Here is a 25,000-nt window from a genome sequence, read left to right as displayed (position 1 = left end):
TAGCGTTAAATAAAGGTTACAAGGAGTTTTTGATCCGTTAGATGTCCAGCACCTGACCTGCTGGCCACAGTTTATCTCTTACGTAATATATAGATTTAGCCAAGCCTAAAAGCGGAGCTCCTGATTGCAATATCTGACCATGAAGGAAAAAGAAAATTATTTTTCTTGGATCAGAAACTCAAAAAAAAACGATTGTGAGTATGTAATTGTTCAGTATGTGGTTTTGTACTTTTTTCCGGTTAAATTTTAACAAACTATTCCCAGTAAGCCTAACCAAGATTGTAGAAATTACGTACCCATTATTAGGGACTTTCCAAGAGACAATTGTGCAAGGAATATGTCAGGAGAAAAGTCAACAACGTGCCAGGGGTTAATTTGCACCGAGATTTTGCCTTTGCGAGTATTCCCTCCTTCTCCTCCAAAGAAATAACCTGACTTGAGCCTGCAATCCAATCAGGAAACCAGTAACTGGTCAGTGGTCAATTTTAAAAAACCACGCACCCTCGATAAGCTTTAAACCTGAGCCTGCAATATGGTCACGTGATACTGGTCAGCATTGTGACAGCTGTCGATTAACAATAGCGTGGATGCCCAAAATCAAAGATGTAGCTATGGTAATGGTACTACTCTCAGTTTTCAAGGTATTGGCATACTAACATACGTACGGACGGACATATGGACAGTCACGTGACAACCAAAATTTTTGAGGCCTATGGGTTACCAAATTTTCTAAGGTATGGGGCTCCACTTGTGCGACTTCGGCACGCAGGAGCTCCGCTATAGTTTATCTGTACAAGTGAATATATGAAAGATCATATATTTGAACTGCAGAGAAAGATATGAATAGAAGACACTATTGATCATCGCAGTTGTACACACAACTTAAGCAGTTAAGAAATTAAAGCCTGAAAAAAATTCAGACCTGAACAGGATTTGTACCCATGACCTCTGTGATACCGGTGCAGTACTCTGCCAAATGAGCTATTAGGCCAACTGGGAGCTGGTCACTGGTCACTTCTGCGATACTGGGTATTATTACGAACTCACAAAGTGAGTCCCATTCAGGTCTGAATTTTTTTCAGGCTTTAATGATGACCATGAGTCACAATAAGATAAAATAATATTGTGAAGGCCATAATATCGCCTGCATAAGTACTTTATTGAAGATGTTTCTTTCCCCTCACGTATACACACAGCTCAGTACTCAGAACTTCATGAGTATTTAATCTCACTGCATTAGATGCAATATTGATATAATCAACAGTTAACAACAGCCTGATGGCTCTTGACTTATCTTTTGTCCTTGTTTTTCTTCGTAATATGTTTCATAATACCTTGTGTTTGCAAGTTTGCCTATTCTCCTTTTCAAAAGAGCAGTTAAGGATCCAGCTAAAACATTTGCTATGTTTGGCCAAGAGTCTTTATAAAAATAGTTCTGTTTTCAAACCATTATGCACAGACTTTCTATTGGAAACCATTTGCAAGTGCTCATTCACAGGTCTCTTGGGCATGTTGAAGCCTGGTGATTGGCCAAAGTGAATTCTTTAGTTTTGGTTTTACAACACTCAATTAAGACCTCTCTGTACTGTTATTTAAAGGTCTGTAACAGACTAGGAAAGAGCTTTCTTCAATAGTGTGTTGATAACACTCAGACTGACTTCTTTTTAGCTAAATTCTTGTTTATTGTGTTTCAGGAGATAACCACGCAAGTGCTGCCTTCTTTAAATCTCTTCAGAAGATTGCTAAAGAGGTAATAATCCAATTGTCACGTTGCTCTTTTACCATAATGATTCAATTTAGTGCCTACCTTCTGGTGAGCCTCCCTTTGTAATAAGTGCTCTTCTGTTTCTGAACCTAAATGCCCCTGCTTCAATAAATGCCCACCCATTTTAATATGACACTCAATCAATTACAGTCAAAAGTCCACTAACGGCCACCTCCCTACAACAGCCACCTCTCCACAACAGCCACTTTTTTCGGTCCCGGCAGACAGTCCATAAATTCATGCTTAGTTTTAACCTCTCTTCAACGGCCACCTCTCCACGATGGCAACGGCCACTGAAATGTGTCCCGACCGCCAAAATAACCTCTTGACAACGGCCAGTTAATGAATGACTGATGAACGGTGTGTAAAAAAACACCGTTTTCTATCGTAAAAGGTCACCAAACTTGATCCGGCATACCACGCGTCATTGGACTCTGTTTCTGTTTAGTATCACTCACATGGATGAGGGGGATTCTGTGACTGGGGCAAGTTTTGCTTAACTTTTGAGTCTCGCCTTGCAGCTCACCTCAAAAATAAACCCAAACTTGCCCCGTCCCCAGAACCCCCCTTATCCATGTGTGTAAGGTGGGTGTGATTGCTGTTGGAAAAAAGCTGTGATAAAAAATGTTGATTGAAGGTTTGCAAGTTTTTGTATTGCGATGGGGGATATTGTCAACCAGTCAGCTAAAAACATGATCAATATTTCAGAAGAGAGGGAAATTAATGAAAATCACCTTCAGTGTATTGAAGACACATGTTTGGTTTTGAATTAAGTTTTGGGGATCTGACTAATGAACAAAAACTTGAAATGATTGAAAACATATATAGACGTTTTTTTAATTTACCTTTTAAAGAAGATCTTAATCAGGAATTAAAAGAAAACACACAACTTTTTGTGTGATCCATTTCTGCCATTTTTAAAATACACAATGGCTATGTGTTAAAAAAAACTTAGTTGAAAGTTCGCAAGCATGTTGAATAGCGATTGATTAGCATAACGTGCTAGTGGTCAGACGTGTTTTTCGTTGCTCCTCGAAATGGCGTAGTAACAAGTGACCACGTTCCCGAAGCTAATCATTGAAATGCCGGAAGATAGTAGAAAACCTAATGAGCCCAAAAGAGGGAGCAACTCCAAAACGGACGAAGAAACTAACGATTCTGACATGATTTGCGGTCAACATGGCGACCAAGTTGACCAAGACGACGATCAGACAAGTGCTGTTCGCTTTGAAGAAATTAATCAGAAGCTTGACAAGCTCTTGACTCTTTGTCCTCTAATTGAAGACCTTAAGACCCAGTTAGCACTGCTAAAGGAAGAAAATACGGAGCTAAAGAAATCATTACAATGGGCGACTGATGAAGTAAATGATTTGCGAAACAACCAGAATGAAATGAGAACCAAACTAAATAGCTCCAGAGACATGTTGCAATATGTCCAGCAAGATCTCCAGATGCAGAGATACGCAACATTAAAATTGAAGCTCAGTCAAGGCGCAGTAACATTAAATTCTTTGGAGTGCGAGAAGCAGAAGCTGAAAGTAACCCGTACAAAACAGAGAGGATCGTAAAACTTCTTCTTGTCAACGAGCTCAAAATGCCAAAGGAAGATGTGGCGAATTTAAAATTCGAAAGAGTACACCGCATGCCAACTAAACGTTCAGCAAGGACACCAGCAAATAGACCAAGACCTATTATGGCCAAGCTGAGTTTTCACAAGGATAAGGGCCGTATATTTAAGCATGTGAAGAATATTGACCCTGAGTTAAAGATCGGTGTCGCAGATGACTATCCCAAGGAAATAGATGAAATGAGGAAGGCGCTACTACCAGTGCTAAGAAAGGCCAAGAGGAAAAGGCTTCAGCCTCATTCAATGTGGACAGACTTGTAATTAATGGTCAAATTTACCGTGGACCTGAAACTGAGAAGTTTCCTTTCTATGCAAAAGTTTTGTCTTTGTAAAATCGCTATCTGATCTTATTTAAATCACAAGACAGCTTCGGGAATCCATCTTACACGGTAAGCTGTCACATTTTCAAGGGAGTTGTTTACATTTAGGTCATATGCATACTTGAGACTCCCTTGCCTCCTTTGCTAATTGTTAGTGAAGTAGTCATAAGTGGCAGTTTCTAACTCTGCCGCCGTTGATTGCTTTGCCCTAGAATTTCCTAAATTTTCGTGGCTTTAACTGTACAAATTCAATAAATTTATGCTGGCACCTTTTCATTTATTTTTCAGTGTTGATTTCCGTTTACATATCAAGAATGAGTACCCAATTAGGTTTAATAGATTCCGTCTTACAGCCAACTACAGAAGATTTTATAACAATTTATATACCCAAATTCTAATGCTAGTTAAACCAATGGCTTTGTCATCACGGCAAAAATTCTCCAATTTTGTTCAAACCAAGTTATTAAGATTTGAATATGACAACCCCGTTTAAAGCATCTTTTTGTTCACTTAATGCCAGAGGTTTGAACCAAGCACGAAAGAGACAACAGTTGTTTAGGTGGCTTCATAATTATAAATTTGACGTAATATTCCTTCAAGAAACTTACTCAACACAAAATGTTGAAGCGATATGGAAATCTGAATGGGGAGGGAACATCATTTACAGTCACGGAACAAATAATTCAAAAGGTGTTGCAATTCTCTTTAACCCCAAACTGGATGTACGCATAGGGAGCTCTGAAGCTGACAAAAACGGGAGATATTTACTACTAGAAGCTTCCATATTTGAGTCTACATTTTTGTTTTATAACATTTACAGCCCAAATGACAATAACAGTGAAATTACATTCTTCTCAAAGCTCAGTGACAGTCCCAGGAGGCACGCTGATATGCAAATTGTTCTAGGAGGCGATTTCAATTGCGCTCTAGCACCTTTGGATAAAACTGGCGGAACTTCAACTGAGAGAAAAAAGACAGTAATTAGCAAAATCAAAAACTTGTGCACGAATTTCGACCTCCAAGATGTGTGGAGATCACAACACCCCGAGAACATCACAATACACATGGCGCAATAACTCGTTGAAAGTGTAATGCAGGCTAGATTATTGGCTGGTTTCAAAAGAATTGTCAGCACTTGCGACAGATTCCGGAATCGTCACGTCAACGATATCAGATCATTCTGCAATAACTCTTCACCTGCAATCAAAAGAGTATGTTCAACGAGGTCCAGGTTTTTGGAAAATAAATAACTCTCTTTTAAGTGATGAAAGGTTTGTACAGGATCTATCGAGTAGGATACCAGAGTTCAAAACAAAACACGATTATTTGGATGACAAAGGCCTATACTGGGACATGATTAAAATGGAGGTGAGAGGTTTCTGTGTTCAATATACAAAACGAAAAAACAGGGAATGCCGGAATACCGAAAAGCACCTCCAACAACAAATTGATCATTTGATGAACCAGCTTAAGACTGACAGAACAAAAGAAAACATAGCAAAATTTTAGTGTCTCAGAGCAGAATATAATGCGATTGCTGAATACAGAACAAAAGGTGCTATAATAAGAAGCAGGATATGTTGGCATGAAAATGGCGAAAAAAACACTAAATATTTTCTGAATATGGAAAAAAGACAACATTGTAAATCACACATTTAAAAGCTTAAAACAAACGACAACAAGGAGATAAACGATCCTAAAACAATCTTGGAACAAGGAAAAATGTTCCATAAAAACCTATATACTGCAGCACACTGTAACAACTCAAATTATGAACAATTCTTTGAAAATTCAAATATTGCTAAACTCGAAGCAACTCAGCAAGAGGAACTTGAGCGTCCACTTCTCAATGAGGAGTGCTTTCTCATATTAAAACAGTGTTCCAAAAATAAAACCCCAGGAACAGATGGCCTTTCTGTAGAATTTTATTTGCGGTTCTGGTCTTTACTAGGAGAAGAAATGGTACAAAGTCTCAACTACGCATATGAACACGGACAATTGAACATAGCGCAAAAACAGGGCATTATCAAGATGATACCAAAAAAAAGGAAAGACAAGTCATTCCTTGAAAACTGGAGACCCTTAAGCTTACTCAATGTTGATTACAAAATCGCTACCAAAGTTATAGCACACAGGATTTCAAGTGTTCTTCCAATCATTCTCAATGAAGACCAAACCGGATATGTCAAAGGCCGGTACATCGGTCAAAATATAAGGCTAATCACAGACATCATGAAGGTAACAGAACTAGAAAGTATACCTGGTTTGGCTATTTTTATTGATTTTACAAAAGCATTCGATAAGGTGGATTGGAACTTCCTCTTCAGGGTGCTGCAAGCTTTTAACTTTGGTCCATGCATTCAAAAGTGGATTAGAACTTTTTACACCGATTGCTCCAGCTGTTTTATTAACAATGGATTCGCTTCTGAGTTTTTCAAACTGGAAAGGGGTGTCTGTCAAGGTTGTCCGCTCTCAGGCTCTCTCTTTGTTTGCGCAAAAATTTTAGTTAACACCATTAGAAATGACAACACCATCAAAGGAATAAAAATTCATGACAAAGAATTTAAATTATCCCAGTACGCTGATGATACAACTGCCTTTGTTTCTGACACGAAATCTGCAACAAATTTATTCAAACTTTTGTCAAACTTTCAAGAATGTTCTGGCCTGGAAATAAATAAAAGTAAAACTGAAGGATTGTGGTTAGGCGCAAGCTGCAAAAAGACAGCAAGACCCCTGGGAATTGCTTGGCCAGCCAACTCTATACTCGCACTGGGAATTAATTTCTCGTATAATGATGAAATTGTTTACAATAAGAATTTTGAACAGAAACTAATCAAAATGAAAAGCCTGCTTAACTTGTGGTATCCTAGAAACCTTACACTTTATGGTCGCATAATGATTCTAAAATCCTTAGCGATTTCCAAACTCGTTTATAATACATCTGTCCTAACTTTTCCAACAAAATTCACCGACATGGTAAATCAAGCAATTACACCATTTGTATGGAATAAGAAAGCTAAAATTAAATACAGAACAATGATAGGGCTGAAAGAGCAGGGAGGGCTAGACATGCCAGATTTTCAAATAATCAATGAAGCACTTAAAGTTGTTTGGGTAAGAAGATTAAGTGACAGCAATGGAACCGCAAGTTGGAGTCATATCCCTCTTTGCTATCTACAACCAGTTGGTGATCTGTTTCTTCTGCAGTGTAATTTTGACTTAAAGCTACTTAAAGTTGATATACCGATTGATTTTTACAAAGAAGCTCTGTGCGCCTGGCAAAAAATTAACTGCAGTACTCCTAATACCAAAAAGCAGGTACTAAATGAAATAGTTTGGAACAATCATCACATAAAGATAGAAGGATATTCCATTTATTACAAAAAATGGCTTTTTTCAAGGTAACAGATTCCTAACTTTTGAGGAATTCCGCAGCAAGTTCAAAATTAACACAAACTTCTTAAACTATTTCGGTCTATGCCACGCAGTCCCTCAAAAATGGATCAATATTCTCAAAGGAAATGTTACTGAACCCTTGGATAAACGTTCTGAGAAGGATAAGATATCTTTAGATAAACTCTCTTGCAGATCAGCAACTAAATTCTTTGTTAAGAGTAAATTCATTACGCCTACAGCTGAACGAAGGATGAGAGAAGCCAATCTAAAAGAACATGCAATACAACTCATTTATAGCCTTCCGTTTAATGTTACAAAAGACACTAGACTCGCCATTTTCCAATACAAAATAATTCATCACATTCTACCCACAAATTCGGCACTTTTTAGAGATTCAATCAAGGTACATGATAAATGTCACCTCTGTGGAGAAAGACAAACGTTAACCCATCTTTTTGTTACCTGTTCTGAAGCTCGGCATTTTTGGTCTCTCTTTACTAATTGGTGGAGCTCCAAAAACGGGGATAGGATCACTCTCAATAAAAATGAAATAATATATGGCATGACAGATAACTTCGCTCGTCATCTTGGCTTAAACCTCTGCATTATTATAGTCAAAAATTATTTATATACTGCCTCAAGAAAGAAGAAGAGTTTTATTTCGATGCTTTCTTAGCGATGTTGACAAACAAAATTAAAATTGAGAAACATAAATCTAAGTCACAAATTGATATGTGAGAAAGCCTCCTATTGTAGCTAACCGCTTACATGAAAGATATTAACAAATTGTAATGTAAGATATTAAAAATTGTAAATAATGTTAGTATTGTAAGTTTTGTTAGTATCGTTAAATTGTAAGTTACGTTGACATTGTAAGTAGCAGGTAATTTTTGTATGTAATGTAATGTAAGATATTGCAATAAAAAAAAAGCATGTTGAATAGCGATGTCGCTTGCAAACAATGTACCCACTGAAGAGGATTTTCAAGAGTTGAACAAAATCTACCTGACGTTACAACAAATCAACAAGTCGAACTTGATTATAAACCAGAACTGCAGCAAGAAAAAGAGAAAAACTATTGCTGCGATGCCTGTGGCAAGAGATTTACTCAATTGAACTCACTCAAAAGGTACAGAAAAAATTAATATAATTGTAAAAAATTGGAAACAGAAAGGCTTCCAAAAGAAAGCTGCCCAGGATGTTCTACAATGTTGCATAAAACGACGGTTTACAAGCATAAAAAAATGGCTGTCTGAAAAAAGTTAATTGAAGGTTTGCATGTTTATTGTATTACGATGGCAGATATTATCAACCAGTCAGCTGAAAACATGAATAATCTTTCAGAATAGGAATATAAAACAACCATGGACGAGCCGATAAAAGTAAATGAGTTTGAAGAAATGCAGGACGAGGTGGGCAAAGAAACGCAGGACGATATTAGTGGTGAAGAACTCAAATTATTTAATCAAAGGAGACCTATGGCCAAACTCGTGGATTAGGTAATCTAGAGATGAAACATATTGGTGAACTTGCAATTACTGGTGTATTATTAAATGCTGTTAAAAGAAGCCGGGTTTGTACCATGCAAGGTCCCACTTAACTCACAAAGTGTAGGCTTTTTTTGTTGGCTTTTTTTTGCATACATATTACAAAGACATACGTCCAGAATAGCTAGGGTGGCAAAATTGCAGCAGAACATGGAGTGGTAAAGGCTAAGGGTTCCTGGGTCACAGAGGACACTCCTGCCCAACAAATCATACAATACTCTCCCCCCTCCCCCCCCCCCCCTTCCCTCACACCCAGATCTTGATGTTGATCTGCCTGCTGGAAAAATTTGCATGTTTTCAAGTCGTACGAGCTCACAAACATTTTTCATTGCATTTTATTCAAGGTTATAGGTAAGATTTCTTTGGAGACAGCACTTATTTTCCAATGTGGAACCGCTTGTCTCTATATATATTGCACGTAAAATACATCAAAATAAGTAGACTCTTTTGCAAGCATTTTCAGTGTTGATCCGACAAATCTGTCGACCATAAATATGTGTTCCAACAATAATAATAACAGCTTTATTGAAGTGTCAATGTATTTAGTATTAACTAATAATTAGGGACAAGCTCACAGGGGGTTTCTTTCCCTTTGTTATCTTTTCAATCAGGAAGCAAAAGTGTAAACAAAAGACAGGGTAAAAATCATTTAAGCTTATCAAAATCAAGTATTTGGGAGTTTCTTTCCAAGTTTATGTGCATTTCACATCCCACTTAGAGTTCAGATCAATGTACTAAAATAAACAAGACAACTATAGAGAACACAACTTTAATCTAAACTTAACTTGATGCCGGTTGAACATGGACAACTCAACATGAAAAACTTAAGTGTTTAAACTGCAAAGCGGTGAATGAAGGTCCTGCTTGATTGAACATTGGATCTCAAAGCAGATCTAATCAGCCAAACTTGAAAAGTAAAACGATAATACGTCACTACTGCAAGGCTGACACAACATCGTAGAGTTATAACAATATTTCGGCTCGCCTCGGGTTTAGATGTTACTAAATTATAAAAATGAAATTACAATATTATACAATGGTGCCGATGTTTGTCTTGTATTCAATAGCTGTTTCGTTCATTAAAAGTTGTTTGTTTCGCTCATATAAGCCCATTGAGGTCGAGGAATAAGACACATTCCCATCAAAGCTTACCACATTAGCTTTTCAGGTCACTTTCCAGCAAACAAATGCACATCTCCTGGTCATTTTGAACGCCTGGACGACTCAAATGCTCCTGAAATTCAGTCTTTAAGTTGGCCATAGTACTAATTCGAACATTCGAAGTCAACTCCACTTCAATTTAGCGAAACACCTTATATTAATGGTCGTGTAAAAGCTGCAAAATCATCAATATTCGGGCTGGCACGATGCACGCATTGAGTAGTAGGCTTGCACTGACTGCAAGGTTACTATTCCAATATGGTGTCGGGCTCAGTTACTATTCCAATATGGCATCGGGCGCGGTTACTATTCCAACCTGGCGTCAGACTCAGGCGCTCTCATTCAGGCCGACTAATTACAAGCAGTGTCTATACCTAAGTGAGTGAGTGAGTGAGTGACACATTTGCATATCGGAGTCCCTGCAACAAACACGTTTCTACACTTTGCGTATCCACGAGTTTAAAAAGTGTTTGAAAAAATGTAAAGCTAATAAAAAGCCTTTAAGAAATTTTGCCGCTTTTAGGGGAGGGTGTTTTGAAAAAAGTCTGAAATATTCTGACAGATTTTCAAGAAGTTGTTCCGCCTTTATAAAAACGTATATGGAAGAGATGGAAGATTATGAAAAAGAAGTATTTCTTGCCTTCTTTGGCGGGAGCGTCGTGTTTGGGGACTTATTCACTGCCGCTATTATGTATTGTCTCTATTTAAGACAAAGCAATTAAAGCTTTGCAAGTATTTGGTAAAATGGGACGTGGCAGGAATGGTTTTCTCAATGCAAGCCACATGAAAAACAAAAGATTGAAAAAGGCAATGAAAGAAGAGCCTTACTGGGGCTTGGTAAAAATACATAAAGAGAAAAGCCGTCAACAGAGGGTACATCTGTTGGAAACACCGTTGGTTGAATTAATGCAAAGTTTAGACCCACAAGAAGTGGTCAAGTGACTTTTGAAATAATCAGCCAATATTCTCTTGTCAAAAAAATATAAACATGCCTTGAGCAATCAGCTTTTTTTTACTCTAGTGGTGTTACTGTCATGCATGACGTTGAGTGACAGACCAACAAAGGTCGCAAAACCCTCGTTGGGGGTGCTCGGTGGCTGTTGCCTAGCCCAGGCTAGGGCTTCTCCCGCTGCTGACAAGGCGGCTGTCATTCCCATTGAACCTCTGGGACAGAGGTTGAAATCCCGAGGGATCTCTGAGCACCCCTGTTGCCAGTAGGGCTGGAGTGGGTTCACCCAGGGGTACTGTCTACTGGAAGACATCCCCCACCACTCCTAACAAAGCGCCTGCACATGCCGTATCAGGAATCACAGGTGGCCACCCTGACATCCAAAAGCACTGCCATTTGCTTCGCTAACAATTGGTTATGCAAATCACATATTTATATGGCTTGGTCAGGCTTTCTGCATACTTGTGGTACTCTTTCTCTGTCATTCGCTGCACATGTGCAGAAAAATGAGAAATTAATTTGGAAAGACGTAATTGTTGCCGGGTATTAATTAGCTGCCTCAGACAAGGCATCGACGACTTCGCATGTAATATCACACACATTTTTTTGCCACTCTGGTGTGAAATATTTATTCACAAGAAACACAATCAAGTGTAAACAGACGATCAAGTTTTTATAATATGCAAATGGCATCATGTGTTTTCAAATGTTAATTCAAAGCCGCGGGGTTGGTTATTTTTTTATCAGTTCGGCTTCAACTTTGCCGTGGATCTCTTTCTCTAGTTTGTCAGCATCAACAATCGTTCCGCTCGACGGTTGTCCAAGCAGCTTGGCTTGTACTTGTTCTTTCAGGATGTTGTACTGCTGAGACTCGGAAAGAATGTCAAACTCGTGGGCAGACACGGCGTTGTTATTCGAGGCTTTGGATAACAATCTGTTGACTGTGTCACGTTTGGCGACAGCGAGTGTGGTAATCTCTTGATGCTTTTTAATTTTCGCCTCAAGCTTTCTGCGGGCGATTATCAGCCCTGAAGAAACAAGAGCGAAACATCTGCTGACGCCGCCTAATGGAACTGTGGCTGGCAGGCCAACCACAGACAGAGCCGAGCCAGGGCTCACACTTGAAAACACTGCAGAGAGAACACTTGAGCCCGCAGCACTCCAATTAACAAATTTTTTGGCCCGTTTGTATTTTTTCGCAACAAGGCGATAGTGTCTGACTTCTTGGCCCAAAGTGTTGGCCATCTTGTTGATCTTTTGCAAACGGAAATTTTCAGCAGGCACCGTCAGTACGGGATAGAGAGGCTCCTCAGGAGGAGCGGAAGGCAGAACGTTCGCAGACGACATAGTATATAAAGCTTTAATTAATTTCTAATTCAAATTCCAGAGGCATACCTTTAAAATCAAAGAGCTCGCCATGTTCATGTTTGACGCTGACAGTTATGCTATTTACATGGGCATCTGTGGAGCAGTCACGCAACACCTGTTACGGGGTAGAATCGTAGCTTACTTTTGCATAAGGCAAACCTTTTATGTCAAATCTAGCCAAAAGGTCTGATCTCTTACCGTTTAAAAAGTTTGTATTTTTGTCGAGCAGATCGCAATGAGTAAAATATGTCATTGGAGATGTAAGCCGTTTTATGAATGTTTTCAATCTTAAATTCCTCCCAATACCAAGCAAATGAGCAAAATCATGGTCAAGGGTAATTGGTTTTAACCCAACATTTTTTATTACTAGCTGACCAAAAGGTTGATTTGTTTCTGTTTCCAGTTTGTAATTATAATTTTCGAATATGTTGTCTATTTCTTTTGCCAAGCTCTCTAAAGTGTAATGCCCTGGAGGAATTTTAGAAACATTCTTAGCTGTAGAATCTTGAGTTCCCAACTCAGCTGAACCTTCATTTTTCAGATTGTGCCAGCTATTGTACAAACTGCAAGAGAGGAGTCTGATGAAATGTACCTTTGGGAGCAGTTCCTCAAAGTACACAGTTTCTCTGTTATTTTTTGCAACAATCGTAAGCACAACCATTGTATTGTACAAAAATAGAATATTCGAAATGGACAGCGCTGCGTTCAAAGACTTCCAAAGATGGGTGCAAAGGCCTGATATGAAAGCCAAAAAAGCCACAGCCCAGACAAACGCGTGGGCTGAATTCACAAAACAGTTCCCGAATGCTGATAAAAACCAATTTGTGGCGCAAATCAACATCAAAGAAAAGCGTAACATCACAGCAGAAATGTTCTTCAAAGAAGGGCCAGGCTCTCTCCAAAGCATGTTTGGTTCAGACAGGTGCTACTGGAATCAAAAATGAAAGCTGCTCTTGGTTTGGCAGGCACAGCAGGCTTTCTGTATCAATTGTCGCCAATGAAAACCAAAAAAGCGCTGGCCATACCCGCTGTAAATTTTGCAGAAACACCTGCAAGCCTGAAAAAAATTCTCAACCAACCCATAAACATCTATGTGACCCCAGACGTCGTCTTCATGAGAAAATTCAGAGAAATCTTTCAACAAACCAAGCTAAGGTACAGCACGGTGGCCAAATCGAAACGCTGGCTGGGGGGCCCTCGCATGCAATATTGGCCACAGCAGCTCAACTTTGCCATGTTTTGTGCAACACAGGGCTGCAGAATTTCATGTGAAATATTTGACAGAGGCATGACACTACTGCCACAAATAAGAGCATTTTTCAAATTCCATGTGTATTTCACAGTAAGACGAATTTTGTACCAGCTTGGCGGAATTCAGAGCATTAGCACTTTGCCAGGTGACCCAACCTTCGACAAATCCAACGACCATTACCACGTGGCTTCATACAAAAGGATCTGCGATGAGTTTGGCGTAGATTCATCCGGCAATTTTCACTTCACACACGGGGCCAACCACGGGCTGGGAAGCATATATTTTTGTGTCAGGCCGCCCAACGAAAACAGAAAACCCGTACCCAGGCTACATATAATTTAGTGATGAAGGTGGGAAAGCAATCAAAGGAAACCTGATTTCTTTCATTGAACCGGAGGATGTGCCCCAGCACGACTGGTTCACCCCCAACACAGCCTCTGGGTTGACGCAGGCAGGTCTGGCGTGCATAAACCAGTCAATCAAAGCGTTCGTGCATTGCATCTTGGGCGCGCAGGTCAACATGCGAAGCAGTATTCTTGGCCAAGACGGCCGGGCGAAAGAAGCCTAGAGCAAGTTCTTGGTGCTGATGGAAGACGCAATCAGACAGCCCGACCTGACCCAGAGCGTGCAAAGGTACCAGCTGGCGGTAGATGAAGCCAAGGTAAGACTCAACCTGGCGGTCTGCCTGGGTGCGTGGCTGATGCCTGCAAGAATGATCATCAACACTGAAACCACAGTGGGGTACAATGAAGCTGGGGGTCAACAACCAGGTAAACCCAGGCACAAAAAAAGCCGTGCTCAAACTCGTGGCAGTCGGCCCATCAAAAATAAACCCGCCCAATAGCCACCCATCCAACCCAATACACAAAGCAGCCATGGCTGCCCAAACAGGCAAGCCGCAGCCAAAAAAAGATGAGCCCACGGCACAAGAAGCGCCCTCGCCCCAAGAGGAGCAAACAACGAGCCAACATGAAATCAACAAAACAGCTGTGATAATAGGGAGCGTAGGGGTCATGGCGTTGATCTTAATCGCCTTGCGTTAGGCCCGTTTTTTGATATATTTTTCGAAAATAAACAAAACAGCCGCCAACATCAGAAGCCAGGTGTGCTCGGCGAGATAGCCAACCACCTGCCTGGCCGTTTTGAAAAAAAAGCTAGCGACCTGACCGATCAGCCCGGGGAGGAGGGACCCCAGCTTCATGCCAATTTCTTTGAGGCCGGCCTCCAAAGCTTTGCCAGTGGCTTTCTAAGTGTTTGTAACCATGCCCACAACAGCCCCAATCGTGACTCCGGCAGCCAAAAGGATGGCTGTCACAGTAACGCCATATTTTTTGAAAACTTCTCTGATTCTTTAAGCGAGAGGGAGACCCCTTTCTCGTTCTTCGATTTGAGTTTGCAAATGCGCGAGCTCTTCATTTCTTTCTGCCACCCGGGCTTCTGCGGCTTCTCTATCAGAGGGTGAGGTGTTATCATCTTGGATGAGCGCCCGGTCTTCTTCGCTTTGGTGCTGCAGCTTGCTTTCTTGCTCTTTCAGATTGTTCAAAGGATTGGTGCTGTTCAACCTTTGTTCCACGACATTTCTTTCACTTCCTTTCTCCGCGAGTCTTGTTCTGAGTCTGTCTACCTTTGCCTGTGCTTTCTCTTTGTTTTTTGCTTTTTTCAAGTGTGGCAACTCTTTTTTTGCATTTTCAAAATTGGTTTGATAATTTTTTTTCAAAAGCTTTAGCCTTTAGATTTCTGCTTCATTTTCAACATTGGTTCCCTGTTCTGATTGAAGAGCATCGATCCGGGCCTGGGTTTGCTCAGTTTTTTGGCGAAGCTCTTTCATTTGAAGTTCTTCTTTTTCTCTTTTTGCGGCAAGGTCCTCTGCCTGTTTTAGTTGATTTTCAGCTTCTGTCAGTCTTTGGCGTGCGATTTCTTCAGCTGTTGGCCCAAGTACATCTTTAAAGTTGTCTAAAAAACTTTTCATGAAGCCTGACTCGTCGTCTTTTAGAATCTTGTACTCGCCCTTTCTGAATCCTACAGCAACAACTTTCCCCACATTTTTCCCGGTGCCTCTTCGGATTTTCATTTTTTGAAAGTTTGCCCTGGAAAATTTTCTTTTTATCATGTCTACAGTCTTTCTGAGTTTTTGCCTCAAAGTGCTTTCATTTTGCAGGTCCATGATTGACCCAGTTCTTTCAAGCAAAGGGGTTGTTTTATCTTCATCCCCCCCAAATGATGTCTCCTCGGTATAAGATGTGTCAGGCTGCCGACCGCTCTTCTCGTGCTGCCTCATTTGCATTTCGATTTCTTTGCCCCTGTGGTAGGGAGTGGATGCCGTGCCTGGCTGAAAGGGTTGTGTTGTGTTTTCCTCTTGTTCGTCATCATCATCATCATCCTCCCACAGGTCTTCATAAGCAGGATTTTCATAGCCGCCTTCTGCCATCGCAATATATTTCAATTATGTTCTTTTTTAAATTAGGAAATAATTAAAGTTTGTTATACCATGTCATCTGCGAACGTTTTACCTTACGCTCCTCCTGGTGAAATCCCAGACAAGCTGTTCCGGACGTACATGGCGAAATCTGTGAGGGCCATGAAGGTGTTGTACGCTGTCAAGCGAATAACCTTTGATACCACTGAAACCAACCCTGGCAACACCCTGTACGTTTCGGTGCCCAAGCTAAACCAAAACGAGGTGCTGGTGCCCGGCTCGCTGGCGCTGCGCTTTGACATCGACCTGGAGAGCGGGCACGTCAACAACTTTCTCGTTAAAAACGTTACGTGTGTGCTAGTCGACAAGCTGGTCATGACGTTTACGGGGGCCACCCTGCAAGACACGGTGGGGTATGACATCTACAAAATGTTTGAAGACCTGTTCCTCCCAGTCAAAAAACGAGACATCATGGTGCAGGAGGGGATGCAGATTGATAAATTGAACAAGATACGCTTGAAAGCCAGGGACAAGGCAAGCGACCCCACTGAAACCAAGCTCAACAAAATCTTCGGAAGCAAGTACTGAATCAGGCTCGACCACCAGATCTTGACTGACCACAGCATTTTCTACCCCCAGGCCCTGTACAACGACCTCATTTCCGAAGTGACGCTCGTCCCTGCTTCACAGGTGGTCAGAGGCTCAGACGCCACCAAGCTGAAATACAAGCTTACCAACATCCACCTCGAGTACGAAATGATACACAGTAAGTTTCTCGGAGAAGAGGCGCTCAGCATGTATCAGGCTGGAAAAGAGTTCGCTTACGACCACGTGATGCAGCACAAAATCATGACCTTTAAAAAAGGCACGGATTCACGGCTGAACATCAAAGTGGACGCTCAGAAACGGTCCTGGAAATGGATCCTACTGCTTTTCGTGGAGCCCTATGTCGCAGGCATCCGGGACTCAGAAAAATACATCTTCCCTGACATTACCAAAGTCAGTGTCATCCTCAACGGCTCGACGAACATGCTGTATAATGAAGGCATCGAAAGCAAGGACATGTGCAAAAGAAGCCAGCCACTTCTTTGTGAAAGAAAAAGCTAAACTGAACACATGACGCTGGAAAAGTTCTATGCCAGCAACCGGTTTGGGCTGCTTATCGACCTGTGCTCCATGGCCGACCAAACAATGCACGGCAGTGACACGCGGCTTGTGAACACCACCGACGGTGTCCAGCTAGAAATTGAGCGGAAGACCTACGGCTCAGGCGCCGTGAATTGCCATATCTTCTTGATTGCTGATGCCCAGTTTGACATCATGGGAAGACAGCTTGAATCTGTGCTGTATTGATTGGATAAAGATCTGAAACATAAAATGGACCCCGGCAACATCACCTTCAATGCGCTCATCGTGGGGCAGACCAACTCAGGCAAAATAAAATTCCTCGTGAACCAGCTCTGTGGCCCTTTTCACGGCAAATTCAATTACATCGCACTCATCTGCCCGATGTTCGCCCATAACAAGATGGTTTTCCGCTTTGCTGAAAGAGATCTGCGGCTTTTTGTGGTCATCTGCAAGCAGCACAAAGTGGAACTTTGGCTGAAAATGGCGGGTTTCGTTTTTGAAGGCGCCAATATGCTGATTGTCCTCAATGACTGCGCAGCCTCCAAAGATGTGAAAGGGCGCACCGGCAAGCTCCTTAAACTCAGCTTTTCTGCCCGGCACATGAACATCAGCATGTGGGTGTTGACCCAGCAGCTCTCCAGCATCGTGAAGCCTTTCCGTGTAAATGTGGCGGCCATCGTGCTGTTGTACACCCCTTCGGCCAAGACCACGAAGGCGATTTTTGAAGAATACGTGGGAGAGCTTTCGCAAGGTTACCTCAAGCAGCTGATTGCGAGGCTGAAAGAGAGAAAGTTTTCCCACCTTGTTTTCTCTCTTTGCCACCCGTATGAGATTAAATTTGCGTATAAAAAAGGAACAACGTCAACTAAATGGCTGCCATTGCAGATGACAATATTAAAGTTATGGAAGAAGTCGCTCAGATGCTCAAAACCGAGCCCTCAGGCTCTCCTGGCGGCAACACGCTTACTCAGCCAAACATCCCTGCCATACGTGAACAGCTGGCAATTCTGGTTTCTACAGGCAAAGTAAAAGAAGCTATCAGCATGCACCTGACACGCGAGCAGGTAAAGCGCTTCAATGACAAAGAAGTTGAAAAGCACTACAAAAGGTATGAGACATACGTTGGCGCCACTGAAACTTTGATCGAAAGCTTCCTGACGTTGGCCACGAAAGCATTCGGCATGGTGGTGCGGGTCAAAGATGCCAAGGCTTTGCAAAATGAGCCGAAAATGATTATATAATTACTAAAGAGCTGTCAGCCCTGGCGGGCAGTCTTGCTTTGCGATGTGGGCGGTTGCTTTTCGATGTGCACGGCGCTGATCACAACGAAACATATCGATTTCAGTCCACCTGAGCAAAGCCCAGCAGTTGTTGAGCAAACTGCTGAATAATTAGTAAGCATTGCCCAGCGATTCGTTACTTCAAAAATACCAACCACACGGCCTGCGAAAAACCCGAACCGGGTGGCTGCAGGGAAAGCCGTTGCTGCAAGAACAAAAAAGGCGTGCAAAGCTCAGAAAAGAGTCGCTGAAGCCACTGAAGCCGCAGGTCTCGTTCCTCCTAGCAAAAAGCAGCCAAGCGTTCATGAGGTGCCTGTTGATGAGGCACCAAAGGAAGACACAAAAAACGTTATCAGCATGATTCAGTGGCTCAGTATAATCAGCATCGTGGTTTCCGTCATTGGCCTCTATTACAAACGCGAAGATATAAAAAAGTTTTTCAATTGACAACCTGCTATGCCTCAACCAGCCATCAAGATGCAAGCCCCTGTTGATACGCAGCTGCCTCGACTGGTGCAAAGAAGAGAGCTCCAGCGTATGGATTGATATTTAAAAATAAAAAGACACACATTATACAATGTCAGACAACAAGCTCGTTAATACAGTCATGGATGTGGCCGTTCTCACCGGCTTAACTGCCGGCGTCGGCTGGATTGCAAAAAAAGTGGTGAAAGAGAACTTTACCTCTGACCCCAGCAGCAACATCAAGAACTATGCAAAATTCACGGCTGTCCTGGCAGGTAGCATCGCACCCAAAAACTACCTTGAAGTCCAAAAAAAAAATTCTTCCAACTTCGGTTTAGCGAAAAGAAAATTAATATTGTCATAATACCAATGGCACGTTCTTATTTTTTCCTCAAAGCCCTCTCAACGGTTGCGTTATTATATTTTTCAATGACGATATCTTATACCGCTGATGCCATGCAATTTGTTTGGTTGGATGTTATTGAGGATTCTGGTTACGATGACTCTGATTTTGAGGATCTTGGTACTGAACACTTTCCACTACCGGACAAATGCCATCCGCCTCCTCTGTACGACCCCCCCACCACCACTGCAATACTACAATTTAAAAAATATATACGAATGTCGCCATCTTAGCTGTTGCTTTTTCATATTTTGGGTTAAAGTTTATTTCAAACCTTATTAATACCGCTTCATATTTTTGGTATGCGATTCCTTACGAAGACAGAAACTACATTTATTTCGCTGTCTTATATGTTCTTTCAACATAGTTTTTATTAAGTTTTGATTCAAAATTACTTTTTCCCATGATATATTTTTTGAAAGTAGAGCTCCGCTTTTTGGAAAAAATAAAAGAAATAGAAATGATGAGCCATACGTCCATATGGCTAAATACACGCGCAACCACACCATGCTTCTTGATTGGATCGAAACCAACAGAGAAATCAAAGAACAGGCAAAGCAAAACTTCACGAACACCGATTACGCATTCAAACTCTATAACCAGGCCCACCCAGACAAACAGATCACAATCAAAGAGCTTTGTTTCGCTGACTTTTATCAGCCCAGTGAGGAGCAAAAACAAGGCAAACTTCTTTTTGTGGGCAGCAGCGCACTCGCTCTTGGCTACACGGCTTTCCGTTTTCTTTGAACATGAAGGCATAAGATATAAATGCACGCTAAGCTGGCTAAATTCTACTACAGCCGCCAGGGCTACTGGAGAGGCAATCGCTGCCATAAAAAAATTAGCGGACGCTGCGAAAGTCCCTGAAGAAACCGCCAAGCAGTGGCTCATCAAACAAGCCCCACGATATATTCCACAACCCAAATTCAATGTATCGTCACCTAACGCGGTCCACCAGGCAGACCTTCTTTTTCTGCCTCATGACAAGCTCCCTCGGGGCTGCAAAGTTTACAAATACGTGCTGACTGTTGTCGACGTCGCCAGCCGTTACAAAGAGGCTGAGCCTCTGACCTCCAAAGACTGCGGAAGTTGCAGAATCTTTTCAGTTGATTTACAAGTGCAGCCCTTTGACGTGGCCTCAGCTGCTGCAGGTCAACCCTGGGTGTGAGTTCATGGGAAGCGTGACCAAAGAAATGGAAAACCACAAAACCGCTATTCGTCGCGGCTGCCCTGAAATTCACAGAGACCAGGCTATCATGGAGCGTTTCAACCGCACGCTCACTGAGCACTTGTTTGGGCATCAGTATGCCGTAGAAATGCTGCTGCCTTCGGGTCAGCGGTCGACTGCCTGGGTCAAAAGGCTCCCGATGTTGTTGGTGCTCTTAACAATGAGGTCACTAGTCTTATGGGAAAAAAACCAGCTGTAGCTATCAAAGAGAAATCTGTCACCTCAAAACCTACAAAGTATTCAAAACCTGTTGGTTTGAAAGAAAAAAAACTCCCCCCACTTATTAATGTACAATATTTGTATCAGCTCAGCAAACTTGAAGGCGGGACTAAAAGAGCTACAGACCCAGTTTGGTCGAAAGTATACCATTTTGAAAGAGCCGTAACTAAACCAAACGAACCTGTTGTCTATTTGTCTGACAGGCCTAAGCGCGGTTTGTTCACAAAGAGCTATTGGTTGTGCCTCCGAATACTCAGCTTCCTCCCGAACAAGTCCGTGCCTGATCTTTTTGTGCCCGTATGCCAGCATGTGCACGCCATCATCTTCTATCAACCACTTCGTGTCGAACAGCGACAACAAGACCTTGTCCATACGCATGCCGTAGATCTCGTGGCCCTCGCTTCTGAAGATGTTCATCCCGTGCCAAAACTGCTTTCTCTAAAACAACGCCTCTTTGTATTGCTCATGTCCCTGTATGCTTCTTCCGTCCTCTTTTGTCATTACGATTGGCTTTTTGTCTCACATTTTCCCCCATATCGGGCTTTTATCAGATTGTAAAAGAAGTCATACATCAGGATCTTGCTGTTTTCTAAGTTCGGCTTGTCTAGGTACAGTTGCGTTTTATACATGTGGATGCCTCCCATGTCGTTTTCGAATATCTCGTGCCTTGCATACGAGGGGCTGGCCACCAGGCGGCAGATTTTGTCGGTCTCCCAGCTCCGGACGATTTTCACATCAACACGGTTCCTCAAGTTTTTCATAGTTTTGCCGAACACTGAGTTGTTCATCAGCTTGTAGAAGTTGGTCTCGAAATTGCTCTTGGCCTCTTTCCTGAACTCCGTGTTCATCCGGATGTAGGGCTCCATCCACCGCTCCTGGTCGAACTCGAGTACCCGGTGGACCTTTTTCAGATGCATGCCTTGTTTCAAGTATAGCTGCAGGTTCCTGTAAAGGGCCACATACTGGCTTTTGTCCTCCAGCGTAAGAACCAGTTTCTCACTTTTCGAAAAGTCCAACCCCAGATCTTCCATCATTATTTTTTGGTTTCCCGACATCTGCTCAACCCCAATTGCCTTTTTCTCTGGCGCAAGCGGGTAGCTGTTGTGAGATTCGTGGAGCTCCTCCAGGTACTCCAAATCCACCTCTAAGATCCAGCCTATCCGGGAGTTTTCTTTCAACTTCATGATTTGCTCTTCGGTGGGCATCACTCGCTTCCACGTGAAGCCTCCTTTCGGCAGCAGCAGGCTCATGGCCCAGTCGCACAGGTTATTCGCGTCCAAGTACGGGCTGTACTTGTTCGGCTTGCTTGGGTCATAGTCGGCCGCCTGCGGATTGTTCGCCTTCACGTACCGCTTGCTTGCCATCGAGATGCCGCCCTGCATGCCTTTTTCAATAAACAAATGCATGTCCAGGTCTATCAAAAGCTCCAGCTCGATGCCTGTCTTTTTCAGCAGCGCATCCCAGCTCAGTCCTGGTGCTGTGTAGTAATGCGCCGGGTCTAGCCCGTACTTTCCCATGCAGACTTTTCGGAAGTTTTCGAATACGTCTGCCAACAGTACGACGTCGGTCTGCACGTACAGGTCATGGTAGTCGCCGAGGGTCTTGCACCCAAACTCGGTCCAGACTTTTTGTGCGTGGTCGTACTCTTCGTCGGTTATTCCTTTGCCTGACAGCTTTGAAAAGAACTCTTCTTGAGGTGGTAACGTTGTCTCGGCGAACCTGTTGAAGCCGTTCATGTACTCGTACGGATAGATTTCTTTCTTCAGGATCAGCTTCCTGTTTTCATCGTCTTGGCATGTCCTTTTCATTATTTCCATGTCTTCCGGCACACTCCCCTTCACCAGCGTGTCAAGGCTGCTCATCATGAAGTTCAGGCTGTCGATAAACCTCAGATTTCCAAGCGAAAAAGAGACTTATTTCTCCATGTTGTTCGGGATGCAGTTTATATGCCCAGTCACGCGTGACATCACCTGCATCAGCAAGTGGCCGTGATATCCCTTCAAGTTGTGAAAGATCACTGGTATCGGTGCCGTTTTGGGCTTTATGCGGAGCTTCAAGTTGCAATCGTTGTGTGCAGCCCCCCGATATTTTCCTGTTATGTGGCAGTGGTCTTTCACTGCATCTCTGTAGTTGTTTACCATTAGCGGCTTTCCGCAAAATATGCAGGCTTTGTTCTCTGGACCTTTGGGCTTTCTCTCTCTTCTTGGCCCAACGAACCCCCTCATCGCATTGTAATAACACCTTTTGTGGCTTTGGCCGCGATACTCGCCCGTGTTGGGGTCGTACGCGTCAAATGCGTCTCTGAAGCCTGCCTTTACCAGGCTTTCATTGCAGATGTGACATTTCGTTGCGGTGTTGAACTTTATCCAGTCCTCTTTTGTCATTACGATTGGCTTTTTGTCGGCTAGCTCCGACCTCATAAATTTTTCATGGTACTGTAGACTTACCAAAAACTGGTACACCGCATCTCCTCCGCGATACACGTAAGGTCCGTGCGTCTGTCCGTCACTTTTCACGATTATATATGAAAAGCCGCAGGGTTCATGGACTTCGGTTTGTATCACTGCCTGTCCCTTTTGGGCGCACCTGCGGATCTTCCTTATCAAAGACTCAAAGTCGGCGTACACCATGAACGGCGCTTTCATCTGCTTGTGGTGGTTCTTGAACCTGACTTTGTTTTCACCCTTTTTGGGCAGCTCGGTTCTTGTGGGACGTTTCAGCTGCCCCATGCATTCCGGTTTGTGCCTTTCCAGCAGCTCCTTTCTTTGGTATCCGCGCAAGCCGCGTTCGCAAAAATGTTTGCTCTCGTTGTACCTGTTTTGATCATACAGCAGTCTGTTGAGCCCTTTCACGTAGGTATAGTGCGATTTTTCTTTATCCTGTATTAACCTCAAGTTGATCCTTGGGAGGCTTCCGTCTTTTTCACTGAGCCTATGCACGATAACACGCTCCTCTTCCCATCCGAAGACATTTATCGCCAGGTTCGGGTTTTGTTTTTCTAGCTTGTCTATCTGTTTCACCGGTGTTGGGAAGGCTATTCCTGTAACATTCAGCCCGTTTTCTGTGGGGTAGATTGACGGCCTTGCCGGATTTTTGTCAACTGTCGCGGGAAATAATGCCGCACGCAGCGCCCATCTCAAGCACTTGTTGTCCCGGTTTTTGACGTTGATGATCGCTTTTTTGATTTTTAGCTTTTGAGGCAGAATTATATAGCTACCTCCACGAAAAGGCTGGTATCGGGCGACATTAACGAAGGCATCCAAAACGGCTTCTGCCACCCAGCCTGAGCCTCTTTGAGACCATGCCTCTATTTCGCCTTTGAATTCATCAATGGATTGGCGTAATACGCTATTTACTGTTTCCACGTTGTTTCTGTTAAAAATCGCTGGTTCTCTCTGTTTAAAATAACGTTCCATTTGTTGTTTTACACCATCTCTAGTTATCGAAAACCTAACGTTAAGTGCAAACTGCGTTTTAATGCTTTCTAGGTTTCGGATTTCATTTTCTACCACTTCGAATTTTGCTTTCGTTTTTTTGTGCGAATTTCAGAAGGTCTGCTTTAAATTTATAACCAAATGGAACCAACATTCTCCATACACGAAGCCATTCGTCGAAGTTGATTCTTACCAATCGAAAATCGAAATCCCTTCTGGGCCTTAAAGGTAGTTGAAGCCTCTCGTTCTCTTCTTGCGAGATAGGACCGAAAAACATCTCTAACACATCAGAAGAAAACCTTGACGCGGCCATGGTTGCTTTATACTGAGACAGGCCCCTTCTTCAATTAAAAATAAATCTATGACCAATCTCTTAGACAGTGTGCAACACACATGGATAAGGGGCTTCTGTGAACGAGCAAGTTTGGCTTTATTTTTGAGGCGAGCTGCGAGGCGAGACTCAAAAGTTAAGCAAAACTTGCCCCGGTCACAGAACCCCCCTTATCCATGTATGTGTATCTGTTTCATTGATATATTTTGATCATAAAGTTGACAGTTACCTGTGATAATACCATTTTCGTGGCTAGTCTTACGCAGCTCGTTTCGTCCCGGCGAAGGGACTCATCAGAGACCTTTCTGCTTGGCAAACACGTTGGGCATCGTGCCCAAAGTCCCGTTCGCTAACACAATGATGACAGCCATCTCGCCTTATATCGCATAAGGATTCCCGACCGCACAAATTCACAAGTAAAAATTGTTTGTGGCTAATCCTACGCTAAGTATTTATATGCTAAATTAAGCATTTCTTTTAAGAAAAGAAACGTTGCATCCCGGAAAAAAAAATACAGTTGTCATGTTACACCCCTACCTCCCCATAACGGCCACCTCTCTACAACGACCACTTTCCTCTGTCCCCAAGGTGGTTGCTGTGGAGAGGTTCGACTGTAGTCAATCAATATTAATTTGCCTCGGTTGTCTATTACGAGACGCACTTATCAGTGTCTCTCTGGAGCAAGAGGTGTCAGTAGACCCTACTGAG

At 42.6% G+C, this 25,000-nt stretch overlaps 2 protein-coding genes across 7 annotated transcripts in view; one reads left to right on the top strand and one right to left on the bottom strand.

The window, feature by feature from the left end:
- The window catches only part of LOC110046007 (4-aminobutyrate aminotransferase, mitochondrial-like), a 120,108-nt gene that overhangs the window by 79,482 nt on the left and 15,626 nt on the right, over positions 1–25,000 (top strand). For 4 of the 6 annotated variants that reach the window (XM_089289610.1, XM_089289608.1, XM_089289612.1 and 1 more), the window contains exons 12-13: positions 1,695–1,750; positions 12,678–12,749. In XM_089289610.1, the coding sequence (XP_089145736.1) occupies positions 1,695–1,750; positions 12,678–12,749 (128 nt within the window). The remainder of the gene's footprint in view (positions 1–1,694; positions 1,751–12,677; positions 12,750–25,000) is intronic. The other 2 variants (XM_089289611.1, XM_089289609.1) reach the window with 1 other exon arrangement.
- On the bottom strand, positions 22,336–24,049 carry LOC149111990 (uncharacterized). The gene has a single exon (XM_089289607.1). The coding sequence runs from the start codon at positions 23,941–23,943 to the stop codon at positions 22,441–22,443; it is 1,503 nt and encodes a 500-aa protein (XP_089145733.1). The 5' UTR covers positions 23,944–24,049; the 3' UTR covers positions 22,336–22,440.

Source organism: Orbicella faveolata, unplaced genomic scaffold (genome assembly GCF_042242905.1).
Source record: "Orbicella faveolata isolate gen_17 unplaced genomic scaffold, um_ofav_v1 contig_2, whole genome shotgun sequence".
In the NCBI taxonomy this organism is placed as follows: Eukaryota; Metazoa; Cnidaria; class Anthozoa; order Scleractinia; family Merulinidae; genus Orbicella; species Orbicella faveolata.
The sequence above is the reverse complement of the archived record's forward strand: the minus strand, read 5'-3'. Positions and strand labels throughout refer to the sequence as shown.